Source organism: Bos grunniens, chromosome 11 (assembly GCF_055505025.1).
Source record: "Bos grunniens cultivar Pamir isolate PY7600 chromosome 11, Bosgru_T2T1.0, whole genome shotgun sequence".
NCBI classification, from domain to species: Eukaryota; Metazoa; Chordata; class Mammalia; order Artiodactyla; family Bovidae; genus Bos; species Bos grunniens.
The window spans coordinates 7,019,290-7,032,194 of NC_141175.1; the positions used below are offsets into that span (position 1 = coordinate 7,019,290).

The window sequence follows — 12,905 nt, forward strand, 5'->3', positions numbered from 1 at the left end:
TAGAGGCAGAGACCAAAGTGATGCTTCTACAACCAAGGGGGTCTAAAGACTGTCACCAGGGACTTCTCTGCCGATCCAATGGATAAAACTCTGCACTGCCTTTGTGGGGGCCTTGGGTTTGATCCCTGGTCAAGGAATAAGATACTGCAGGCCATGTGATGTGGCCAAAAAATCAAAATCAAAATAAAGACTGCCAGCAAACTACCAGAAGCTAGAGGAGAGGGCTGGATAGATTCTCTGTTACAGATTTTAGAGGCAACCAACCATGCTGACACCTTGATCTTAGATTTCCACCCTCCTGTGAGATCATACATTTCTGTTGCTTCAGGCCGCCCAGTTTGTGCTATTTTGTTATAGCACATTCAGGAAACTAACCCAGAGGCCATGTGAAGAGCTCTGTGGTTGGGGTGGGAGCTTTTCAACAGGACAGGGTAAGAACTGAAATAAAGGGAAGGTCTGCTCAGACCTGCAGTTGCTCTAGAGACAGCATCTGTGGCTGGGTGTCAGAGAACCACTGGGTTTTCAGAACTGCATGTGTCTGTGTTCCATCCCCTGCAGGAGATGAGGAGACCAAAAAGGCCAGAAAGAGTCCCACTGTTGGTTGACAGTGGGTTTTGAGTGGGTTTTCAAGTGGTCAAGTGTCGATTCCCAATCAAGTCAGTGCGGAGGTGCTGCATGGAGAAGTGCTCTGTGGAGAAGGAATCTGATGTTGTGGGTGGTGATAGATTAGTGATGTCTGCCATGGACAGGGACAGAGCTACAGAGCCACAAATATGGAGTATTTCCTACAGATGCACAGAAAGAATATATTTTGTGACTTTCTTTTATGCAATCTCAGTCATTTTAGTGCAGTTTCTCAGCATAGTCCTTTACCAAATTTTAAAGTTTGATCTGACCTAAAGGAAACATAAGCTGACTGAGGAGACCTGAGATGTCAGGGTTTAGTTATAGCAGGAGGTAGCATCCATTACTGACCACCTACCACGGCCAGGCAGAGCTTGGAGCAACTCTAATTCACAGACTTCACCACAACCCCCAAGGTGGGCACAATGGACACCCTTGCTTTACTCTGCCACATTATAGGATCGTGTGTGCCCAAAGGGGCTTTCCAGGTGGCTCAATGGGTAAAGAACCCGCCTGGCAATGCAGGAGATGCAGGCAGACGCAGGTTCGATCCCCGGATCGGGAAGAATCTCCTGGAAGAGGGCATGACAACCCACTCCAGTATTCTTGCCTGGAGAATCCCCATGGACAGAGAAGCCTGGTGGGTTACAGTCCATAGAACCACAAGATACAACTGAAGCGACTGAGCAGGCACATGCTCAATCCTTTGTGTCCAATCAAAGCACACCAGTGAGTGCCAGTTAAGCTGGAAGGGCTAGGATCCAAGAGGAGGGGCAAACACCCAGCATTTCAGAGCCTCAGTTTCTCCAAGTGTAAAGGGTAGGGTAGACAAGATGACCATTAAGGCCCTTTGAGCTGGTTCATTCTAAGTCTGTGACTCCAGGCAAAAAGAAGAGTCAGGGAGCTGACAGGATATTGATCCAGGAGCCCCCCAAGCAACACACAGATCCCCATCAGGCAAGGGATCCCACCCCCATCCATGAAGACCTGGGCAGGGGTGCCCCATACCTCTCACGACCAGGAACGCCCGGGCCGTGGCAGAGCCCAGGAGGTTGTGAGCAACGCACTCATATGGGCCCGCATCTCCGGCCTCCACTCGCTCCAGCCACAGGCTCCCGTCTGGCAGGGTCTGGAGCCGCTGGCTGGCCCGCACGGGCTGGCCCGCTCGCAGCCACTCCATCGTGGGTGCCGGCTCTCCGGAGGCCTGGCACCGCAGGGCCACAGAATCCCCAGATCTCACTGTCACGTCCTGGGGCTTCACCTGGAACACCGGGGCACCTGCGGGAGGCCCAGGACAGCTTTCAGGAACATTTCAGTATTTTTGCACACAGGCTCAGCGCGCAGATATTGAAGGTTCAGTTCTAGACCATGGCAACAAAGCAAGGATCATAATAAAACAAACCACATGAACCTTTTGGTTTCCTAGTGCATACAGAAAGTATGTTTAGGGAATTTCCTGGCAGTTCAGTGGTTAAGACTCCACACCTCCACTGCAGGGGGCACGGGTTTGATCCTTGGTCAGAGAATTTAAGGTCCCGCATGCCATGTGATGCAGACAAAAAAAAATAAGAAGGAAAAAAAAGTTTACACTATATACTGTAGTCTTAAGTGTGCAATAGCATTATGCCAAAAAGTACAATCTATATATCTTAATTTCAAAATAATTGATGACTAAAAATGCTGACCATCATCTGAGCCTTCAGTGAGTCACAATCTTTTTGGTGGGAGAGTTTGAACTAGTTCGAGAATCATCATAATGTGACACAGAGATACTAAGTGAGCCAATGCTGTTGGGAAAGTGGTGCCAGCAGACTTGCTCGACGCAGGGCTGCCACAAGCCTTCAGTTTGTAAAAAATGCAGTATTGGCAAAGTGCAATAAAGTGGAGCACAATAAAACGAGGTGTGCCTGTATTCAAGTGGCCGGTATTCATTCAGACAGACTAGAAAACACGGAGGCAAAGCACCCTCCCACTCTAATACTCGTTTCGGAGTATTTCCTTCTTGACAGTGTTTCCTGATGAGAATGTGCTCAGATCGCCCTTCTTTCTCTTTCTTCTTCCTTAATTCTATAACAGATCATAAGGACCTTTCCTGGCATTCAATATGCGTCTTTAGTGACCACTTGGTGTTCCTGTGTGGGCAGGTTACAATTTGCTGAACCAGGTCCCTATTAGAGGACATTGAGCTTGTTCCCAGTGAAGCCCTGCCATCTGCTAGAAGTGCCTCTGCTTGACACCAGGGTACACGGCAGACGTGGGCTCTCTCACCCATAGGTGAGTGGTTCTCACGAGTCACGCCCTGATCCTCAGGTTTCTCCTCTGAAAATAATCATTCCTGTCTACTCACTACTACGGACCCCCTAGAGCGGCTAGAATGAAAAGGATGAAGAATGCCCAGTGCTGGTGAGGCCCAGCCAAACTCTCACCCTGCAGGGGGAGAAGCGTGTCATCACCACGGAAACCGTTTGCCAGCGTATTTGTTTCCCGTGGCTGCTGAAACAAATGGCCACAGACTGAATGGTTTAAAACAGCAAAAATTTGTTCTCACACAGTTCTGGAGGCCAGGAGTCCCAGGTTAATCGTTTCAGGGCTCCATGTGAGGAGCTGTTCCTTGCCTCTTACAGCTTTCGGGGGGCTTCTGGCAATCAGTGGCTTGAATCCCGTAGCTGAATCACTGCACCGTCTACCTCCATCTTAACATCTTATTCCCTCCTCTTGCTTCCTCCCTGTGTGTGTGTGTGTGTGTGTATGTGTGTGTGTCTCTCTCTAATGCCCCTTTGCTTCTCTCTTACAAGAACACTTGCTAGCATTCAGAGCTCACCAAGATGATTCAAGACAACCTCCTTATCTCAAGATCCTTAACTTAATTGCATCTGCAAAGATTCTTTTTCCAAGTAAGATAATATTACATGGGAAAAGGATCCGACCAAGAAGAGATACGTGTATATGTATAACTGAATCACTTTGCTATACATCTGAAATGAACATAGCACTATCAATCAACTATATTCCAAATAAAATAAAAAGTAAATTAAAAAAATAAGAATCACAGGTCCTGGAGACTAGGATGTGGCCGCATCTTCGGGAGCCACGTGTAGTCTCCCGCAGCCAGCACGGCAATTCCACTCCCGCGTGTGAATTTTCTCACTTGAAAACCTGTGGGGACTTCCCTGGAGGTCCAGTGGTTAAGACTCCATGCCTCCAGTGTGGTGTGGGTTCGATCCCTGGTCAGGGAGCTAGGATCCCACATGCCACGCAGTGAGGATAGGAAAAAATTGTGTAAAAACCATATAACATAAAATTTACCATCTTGCTCATTGCTAAGGACACAGTTCAGTCGTGTTGAGTGTATTTGCATTTCGTGCAACTGTCACCACCGTTCACCCCCAGAACTTTTTCATTTTGCCAAACCGACACTCTGTATCCATTAAACACTAAATCCACATTTCCTGCACCCAGCCCTTGGCCCCCACCGTCTTAATACCCGTTTCTATGAATCTGATTACTCTAGGGATCTCATACAATTGGAATTACATAGTATCTGTCTCTTGGTGACTGGCTCATTTAACGTAACGTCCTCCAGGTTCCCCCATGCCATAGCATGTGACAGAGCTTCCTTCTTTTTCAAGGGTGGGGCGTTTTTAATGTGAATGGGTGGATTTTATGGCATATAAATTGTGTGTCAATAAAGCTATATTTTTTTAAAAGGCAAAGCTCTGGACAGTGATTCCCTTGGGAGGGGGGTAGAGCCCGGAAGGTGGCGTGATGGGGGGAGGGTCTGGGAGCTGACACTGCTCTGGTTCTGGATCGTGTGACGAACATTCACTGAGCTGTGCTCTTGCAACATGTGCCCTCCTCCTTGTGTGTTAATCTTCACACAAGAGTTTCATTAAAAATCCCTATTTATTTCTGTTTTGTAAATACATTCATTTGTACCATATTTTTCTGATTCCACATATAAGCAGTACCATATGGTATTGTCTTTCTTTTTTTTTTTTTTTTTTAAATTTTATTTTATTTTTAAACTTTACATAATTGTATTAGTTTTGCCAAATATCAAAATGAATCCACCACAGGCATACATGTGTTCCCCATCCTGAACCCTCCTCCCTCCTCCCTCCCCACACCATCCCTCTGGGTTGTCCCAGTGCACCAGCCCCAAGCATCCAGTATCGCGCATCGAACCTGGACTGGGAACTCGTTTCTTACATGATATTCTACATGTTTCAATGTCACTCTCCCAAATCTTCCCACCCTCTCCCTCTCCCACAGAGTCCGTAAGACTGTTCTATACATCAGTGTCTCTTCTCTGTCTAATTTACTTCATTCACTATGACAAGCTCTAGGTCCATTCATGCTGCAAATGGCATTATTTCATTCCAGAGTTGGGGGGAGGGGCAAACTGAGAGATGGGGATTGACGTATACACACTGCTGCTGCTGCTGCTGCTAAGTCACTTCAGTCGTGTCTGTGCAACTCCATAGATGGCAGCCCACCAGGCTTCCCCATCCCTGGGATTCTCCAGGCAAGAACACTGGAGTGGGTCACCATTTCCTTCTCCAGTGCATGAAAGTGAAAAGTGAAAGTGAAGTCGCTCAGTTGTGTCCGACTCTAGCCACCCCATGGACTGCAGCCTACCAGACTCCTCCGTCCATGGGATTTTCTAGGCAAAAGTACTGGAGTGGGGTGCCATTGCCTTCTGCACTTATACACACTACTACATGTAAAATAGATAACTAACAGGGACCTATTGCATAGCAAAGGGCACTCCATACTCCATGTGGGATGACCTACATGGGAAAAGAATCTTAAAAAAGAGTGGATATATGTGTATGCATGACTGTTCCACTTTACTGTACAGCAGAAACTAACACAACATTATACTAGTAAATCAACTATACTCCAATAAAAACTTTTAAAATTCCTATTTAGACTGTTTCATAAGGTTATTTTGAGGCTCACAAGGTGCTTTGTTAGTTATAAGCTGCTTGGCAAATGTAGGAGCTGTCGTGATCATCTTGGTGACAGTTTTGAGTTCTTTTTTTTAACTTTTTATTTATTTGGCTGTGCCTTGCAGCGTGTGGGATCTTCGTTGCCCAGCCAGGGATCAAACCCATACCCCTGCATCGGAAGCGTGGAGACTTAACTAGCGGACCACCAGGGAAGTCCCTTGAGTTCTGCATAACAGGTTCCCCCAGGCCTGGCTGCTGGGTACCCAGGACTCACCAGCCTCTGATTCCCATCCCACGTTGCAGAGACAATTCATGGGACTTCAACTGTGTGTTCTGAGTAAATATTCAGACTGGCCTTCCTGTCCCATCAGACAGCCACAGCCTCAGCACAGCTGCCCCCTGAGGACCCCCGTCACCTGGTGCCCCCCGCCCAGGGCCCAGGAAATGTGGGCTGGAGACTCACTCTGCAGTGCAAGGACCACCACTTTCTCCACCGCGCCCAGCTCATTCTCTGCCAGGCACTGGTACTGTCCTGCGTCGTCCATCTGCAGGCGGGCACAGGAGGGGGCATGGAGTTCAGGAGAGGAGGGCGAGGGCGGCGGGGAGCATCTGGGGACAGCTGGACACAGGAAGGGGCCCCTGGAGCAAGGCCCACCTAACCGGGAAGGAGCTGAGAGCCCAAACCAGCCAGGGGCCCACGCATTCCATCAGCTGGGCAGACGTGGCCGCTACGCTGTAGAATCCAGAGAGGAAACCCTGCCCCTTTCATACTTGCAGCTTAAGGGTGGTGGCGGTTCATGGCTCTAAGTGGAGCCATATGCTGCCAAAGCATGCTTGAGATCCACCTCTTCTAAATTATGTACATTAAAGTATTATGACACCACAGCACATCATTAGGGATGCCTTTAAAAAAAAAAAAAAAGTCTGGGCAACACTGAGTTAGAAAGAACAGGTTTCTGAACTGCAGGCTCCTTGGGTGCACAGCTGCAAGACTTCCGGGGTAGGAGGGAGGGTTTGCAGCACTTCCTGGCCCTGGTGAAAGGGAAGACTTCGTCCTAGGATATCCATGACCACGGCAATGAGGCAACTCGGGAAGAATGCTGGCTCAGATTCACTTCCGAGGGGCAGTACCGCCATGAGATGGAGCTAGGGGCAGCCAAGGCCAGGGTCCACACCCAGAAGATCATATCCGGGAGGCCACTCCCAAGGGACTCTAAGCGGGAGGCATGGCATGCAATTAAGAGTGCCGAGTTGGGCGTCAGTCCAAGATGAGACCGGCTCTGGCTCCCCTGCTTAGCACCTTGAACCCATTACTAGAGCATGACCATGTCTCTGGAGACTCAGTTTCCCCATCTCTAAAATGGGGATGATAGGATCGTTGTAAGCATCAAATGAGATCACACTTACTAACTGGAGGCACAGTGCCTGGCCCCACAATGTAAATATGCAGGTCAGGGAAGCCCTGTCGCTGCTACTATAGCTGTCTTGATACCAGTCTGAGACAGGCTCCCAAATAAGTGAGATCAAGGACCTCTAAAGTGAGTCCATGACAGCCCCGAACTGTGGGTTTCTGCGCAGCCACTGGGACTTGGGACACAGAAGCAAAGGTGAGCAAGCAGAGACTGCCTCTGAGCTCGAGGTTTTGGAAACAGTGTGGAATAGGAATCAGGCTACCTGGGGTGGGGTCTTGACTCAGGTGCTTATTGACTGGGGGCCTTTCTGACCCTCAGTGTCTTCATCTGTAAAACGGGGCACTCTTATCTGCTTACTCTGCTCCACGGGGTGGTTGTCAATTATATATATTAGCATTACCGAGGGGCCAGTCACTCGCAGATACCTGGTGTGGGTCATCTCACTGCACATCTATGACGTGGGATGATTATTAGCCCCATTGAATGGATAAGGTGATTGAGGTGCAGAGAAGTGAAGTCATTGGCTGGAGGTCACCCTAGTTAGTTGGGGGAGAATCTCTGGGTATGGGCAGGAAAGTGCTTTGTAGACTGTATCAGGTGGTGCCAACCTACTGAACAACTGTCTCGGGCCATCAGACAGAGCAGAGGTTGTCCTGGGTGGCCCCAGCCCAGCCCCGGGCCCCGCCTTGCCTCCGTCCTGCGGATGATCAGTGAGCCATTCTGCAGCCGGTGCCGGAGCCGGCCGCCCCGCAGCGGAAGGCCATCTTTGATCCAGTAGATGTCAGGCGTCGGGTCTCCACGGACCACACAGTCCAGCCGGACGCTGCCTCCGACGGGTTCCACCAGGTAGGAAAATGACTCCCCTTGTAGGACAGGGGCCTCTGTGTCAGGTGACATCAGACAGCGGCTCAGAAAGGAGATTTCCTTTAGGTTAAGCCTCCCACGAATCCATCCCCAAAGGCTTGCCTGCCAGACCCCAAAGACCCACAGAGGCTTCTGCTGGTTTGGCATGGCTGTGTAAAGTTAACGCATTTGGGATAGCAAACAACTTCCATGTCATGGGTCAAGTGCACTAGCTTGGCAGTGGCTGCCAGGAACACCGTGCTGAGAAGGATTTGAAGCTGAGTGGGAATAGTGCTACGATTGATTAGTGATGCCTGAGACAGGCACAGGAGGCGAGAAATGGTATGAGTGTCATATACTCGTAGGGTACTTTGGAAAACAAAGACGACATGATCATTAGGACACCTCTGTCAGACACAGCAACACTAAGACATCTCCAATTCTCATTCCAAGCAACACTTAAACCACTCTTGGCTGCCCTGTGCCGGTTTTCACCCTTGCTGGTTTCCTGAGGTTGAATCTACCAACAGTAGAGTCCTGGTGCTGTGGGCAGCTCAATCTGTCCATTGGGCCCCATCCTCCCATCTAAAGTTGAATCTACAAGTCATGGTGCCATGAGGGTTACTGGGCTGCTCCTGGGGGAGGAGGGCTGTGGGGGGCAACTGGAAGACTGGCGAGATTCTCACCCTCCCACACTTACCCTGTTCAGCTGAGGGTAGTGCTGAAGGTCAATGAGTCAGATCTCATTCTACCTACACTCGGGGCATCTGGGCATGCTAAGCCACTTCACTTGTGTCCGACTCTCTACAACCCTATGGACTGTAGCCCATCAGGCTCCTCTGTCCAAGGCTTCTGCAGGCAAGAATACTGGAGTGGGTAGCCATGGCCTCCTGCAGGGGATCTTCCTGACCCAGGGATTGAACCCTCATCTCTTAGATCTACCTGCATTGGCAGGCGGGTTCTTTACCACTACTGCCACCTTGGAAGGCCCAAGACATCTGGGGAGGGTAAAAAATACTGATGCTGGGGCCTCGTCTTTACAGGTCAGGTGAAATCTGGGCCTCGGGGTTTTATGAAATCCCCCAGGAGATTCCAAAGCCCAACCAGGGTGGAGAGGTACTGATTCAGAGATTAGGAGGCTGGTTTCTTAGAAAAGCCACTAAACTGGGTCAGCAGAAGTCTGGAGAAAGACCAGGGGGTCACTCCCTACCCTTCACGTGGACGAAGCTGACCGCCTGCACACGGCCCACTCTGTTCTCCGCCCAGCAGACGTAGGCCCCGCTGTCCTCTCTGGTGACTGCCACCCGCTGCAGCGTGCTGCCCCCGTCCTGCTCGGACACCCCTTCTGTGGCAGAGAAAGAGACGCCCCGTGGAGCTCCAGGCTCAGGGTGCCGGGACCTCCTGCCTGGAACACTTAACTCGGGCCTGGGTATCCAGCAGGTGCTTCATGAAGGCAGTGTCCCTTTCCCTGCTGGAAGCCTAAGCAAGTCAGACCTGATGATGGCAGGCACAGGCCATGTTAGAGGATGCAGCTGAGGACCTGCCTTTTCTCATTTTCAAGTTCACGCTGAGTTTGATGAGTGGCCCGGGTTAGGTCTTTGGGGACCTATTAACACGAGACACTTGTAGAGATGATGCCATGATTTACATACAGATAGGTGCTATGGCCAGCCTTTGATTTCCCTATCATTAGACACGTCCCTACATTAGGAATAAGGGCAAGTGCTTAGCAACTCATCCATTCAACAGACACTTGTTGAGCACCTACTCTATATACCACGGGGCCTGGATAGACCTTGCTGTTGCTCAGTCGCTAAATCACATCCGACTCTGTGACCCCATGGACTGAGGCATGCCAGGCCTCCCTGTCCCTCACTATCTCCCCAAGTTTGCCAGGTTCGTGTCCATTGAGTCGGTGATGCTATCCAACCCTTGGGCCTCCCAAAATAGAGCCTGAGGTGCAGGTGGAAGGAAAGAGCCCCCCAGGAAAGGAGTTTGCTGAGGGGTTGGGCTGGAGCTTGGTCCCTGTTCCTGGCCCGGAGGTCTCCAGGGTTGAGTCTTTTTTGCAGGCGGCTTCTTGTCGGATCTGACCTGTGACTGGTCACGTAGGGCCACGTGTGTTTGCCCTGTTCCCCCCATGCAGGGCCAAGTCTGGAGACCCAGAACCCACAGGCTGACTGGCACCCTCTTCCCCATCCTCCTCAACCTCCCAGGGTCCCGGGTCCCTGTCCCGCCCGCCCCCAGCAGGCCGAGACCTGTGACCAGCCGGTTGTTGACGGTCCAGCCTATTTGGGGTGTAGGGCTGCCCCTGGCCGCACAGTGAAGCCACAGCTTGTCCCCGAGGCGCAGGCTGCGGTCCCCGGGCAGAGTGGTGAAGACAGGCAGGGCCAGGATGGTGAGATGCACTCGGCGGCGGGCACGGCCCACGGCGTTCTCAGCAGTACAGGTGTAAGTGCCAGCATCCTGGCTCTGTGGGCAAAGGTACGGGTCAGCCTGAGATCTGCTCCCTCTCCAGCACTGGCCAGCATGTTCCCTGGGGACCTGCTCCCTGGAAGGTTCCCTTGGACCATGCTGCCCAGAGAGGCAAAGTGACTTGCCCCAGGTCACACAGCTGGCAAACGGCTCGGCTTCACCGTTGCACCTCCCTGCCACCTTCATATGGCTAGGCACTGGTTTTCTTTCTTGGGCCGTGCCATGTGCGGTTTGCCGGATCTTAGTTCCCCACCCAGGGATGGAACCCGCGCCCCCTGCTCTGGGAGCACAGGGTCTTAACCACTGGACCACCAGGGAAGTCCTGGCTGTGTGCTTTGATGAAAGAAGTTTATATTTTAAGGCCAGGACAGGAAAGATGAAACACCAGATTCTCTCTCTGTGTCTTTTTGGGCCTCCCCTTCCCTTCCCTAAAGTGCTTTACTCATTAACCAGACCTCCTCAAAGACGGATGTGCATGCTTGGCCGTAAAGACCAATCTTTTTTCTTTCCTCTGATGCTAGCAACATAACTTCTTAAAAGAAAAGCATTCTTTTACAGCTCTCTAAGCGGGTCACAGTGACTCGCTGCTCACTTTGTATGTGCTTACCTGGAGTATGTGTCTTTGGTGAATTTTATCTACAATACCTGTATCTCATTTTGATGTATGTTTTTTTTGTCCTAAAAATGTATGCGACTGTGTCTTTGATGTCTAACAGGTCCCCTGGGTTATAATCCTCAGTTGGGCTCAAATAAAATTCCCTTTTTAAAAAAATTCTTCATTTGATTGTTTATTGAATTTTCAGCCTTTATCATCCAGGCCTGACCACACACTTGTAACAGTCACTATTTGCTGAGCACTTCTTATGTGCGCAGGACGGGACCTGAGCTCGCTCATCCATCACCCCTGAGGCCAGTCCTCTGAGAGGAGACGTCCCGACGGGGATCTCAACAGGGCTCACCACTGCACATCTGGTTCCCTGTGTGGCAGGATCCCTGGCCCTGAGACTCCCTTAGGTTTGCCCGCCCAGCAGCCAGCCGCCCATCTGACTGGAGAGCAACTTTTCTTCATTATAGCACATGATGCATGCTGACAGGGAAAGGGGGCCCGGGTCCCGTTCACGCCCGTGGCTCAGGTTGAGAACAGTAGGGGCAGTTTGGGGACATGAAGTCATTGCCACGCATCCCTCTCCCTCCCTCCAGGGCTCCTTCCCTCCCCAGGAACTAGCCACAGAGGCCCTGATTCAACTCCATCCTGCCTCTTGGCAACAGCGTGTCTTGGACACCTGGGTACATGCTGAAGCTGTTTCCTCATCTGTTCTTGTTTAGTCACTAAGTTGCTTCTGACTCAGACCCCGCGGACTGTAGCCCACCAGGCTCCTCTGTCCATGGGATTTCCCAGGCCAGAGTACTGGAGTGGGTTGCCATTTCCTTCTCCAGGGGATCTTCCTGACCCAGGGATCGAACTTGGGTCTCCCGCACTGGCAGGCAGATTCTTAAGCACTGAGCCACCGGGGAAGCACTTCCTCATCTGTAGCGGGGGTGATAATACCTGCTTGCCCAGATTCTAGGATTGAGAAGCTGCGCGGGGCTCAGCACAGAGCATGACACACAGTCGGTGCGCAGCAGGCGTCTGCTGCTCCTGCTGTGACTATCATCTCCCTCTGCTCCCAGGGGCCAGACCCTCACCTCCGAGTTTTTCACCAACAGCTCCCCGGAAGGCTGGATGGTGAACTTCCCCTTGGCTCCGGACACAGGCTGGCCATCCTTTTCCCAAGTGACCTTAGGCTCGGGGCTGCCGGTGGCCGTGCAGGGCAAGAGGGCGTGGGCACCCTCGGTGATGGACAGGTCGGGGAGCCCAGTCTTGATCGCAGGCGGGACTGTGCAGGGAAGGGGAGTCCGCTCAGGAACTGGGGCTGGCCTGGGGTGGCTTGCCCCTGTCCCAGTGCCCTTGGCACTTGGCACACCCTCAGCCCCTTCTTCCACCTCACCTGCTGCCTTCCCCCTCACCCCCGACTCCGCTGTCCCCTGGTCATAAGCCATTGCCCGTGGTCTGGCACAACCTGGGGATTTTCTTGCGTTTGGTGAAGCTGTGATGCAGTGACCCCATTCACACACACGCACACACAGGGACTAACACCACAGAAATGACTGTTGCTACTGCAAAGCAAACGTGAACGAAGAGCAACCAGACTCGTTTCCCATGAGAGGTCAGAGGAAGCAGAGAGGACCGGAGTTTCTGTCTGAAGCCAGACCTTGGGCGCGAAAATAGGAGATGTGTTCCTTGAATTCCTTCTAGAACCACCAGCCATGCTGGAATAGGCATGGACGCAGGGACATGCCCCACCTGGGACCAGAGCCAGGCAGAGACTGGAGGGGCTCTCAGGAGTCTCAAAGCCCTTAGCTCACTGGGATCCACTTTGGTCACCCCCCCGGGCCCACCTTGCACCACCAGCCGAGTCTTCCCCACGGCACTGCCTGCGCTGTTCTGGGCGAGGCAGAAATAGTTCCCAGCATCCTCTGGGCTGACATGGATAATCCGCAGCTGTCCACCGGGGAGGACCTGGGTACCGGCCCCTGGATTTGGTGGGGAGGAATTGGGAGC

The 12,905-nt window shown here is 51.7% G+C and overlaps 1 protein-coding gene across 6 annotated transcripts in view; it reads right to left on the reverse strand.

The window, feature by feature from the left end:
- The window catches only part of HMCN2 (hemicentin 2), a 178,744-nt gene that overhangs the window by 13,117 nt on the left and 152,722 nt on the right, over positions 1-12,905 (reverse strand). For 5 of the 6 annotated variants that reach the window (XM_086323475.1, XM_086323476.1, XM_086323474.1 and 2 more), the window contains 7 exons: positions 12,743-12,877; positions 11,990-12,180; positions 10,087-10,300; positions 9,042-9,176; positions 7,679-7,869; positions 6,040-6,121; positions 1,633-1,902 (listed from right to left, as the gene is read on the reverse strand). In XM_086323475.1, coding sequence (XP_086179601.1) covers positions 1,633-1,902; positions 6,040-6,121; positions 7,679-7,869; positions 9,042-9,176; positions 10,087-10,300; positions 11,990-12,180; positions 12,743-12,877 — 1,218 coding nt within the window. Of the gene's footprint in view, positions 1-1,632; positions 1,903-6,039; positions 6,122-7,678; positions 7,870-9,041; positions 9,177-10,086; positions 10,301-11,989; positions 12,181-12,742; positions 12,878-12,905 lie in introns of those variants that run through there. The other variant, XR_015135732.1, reaches the window with a different exon arrangement.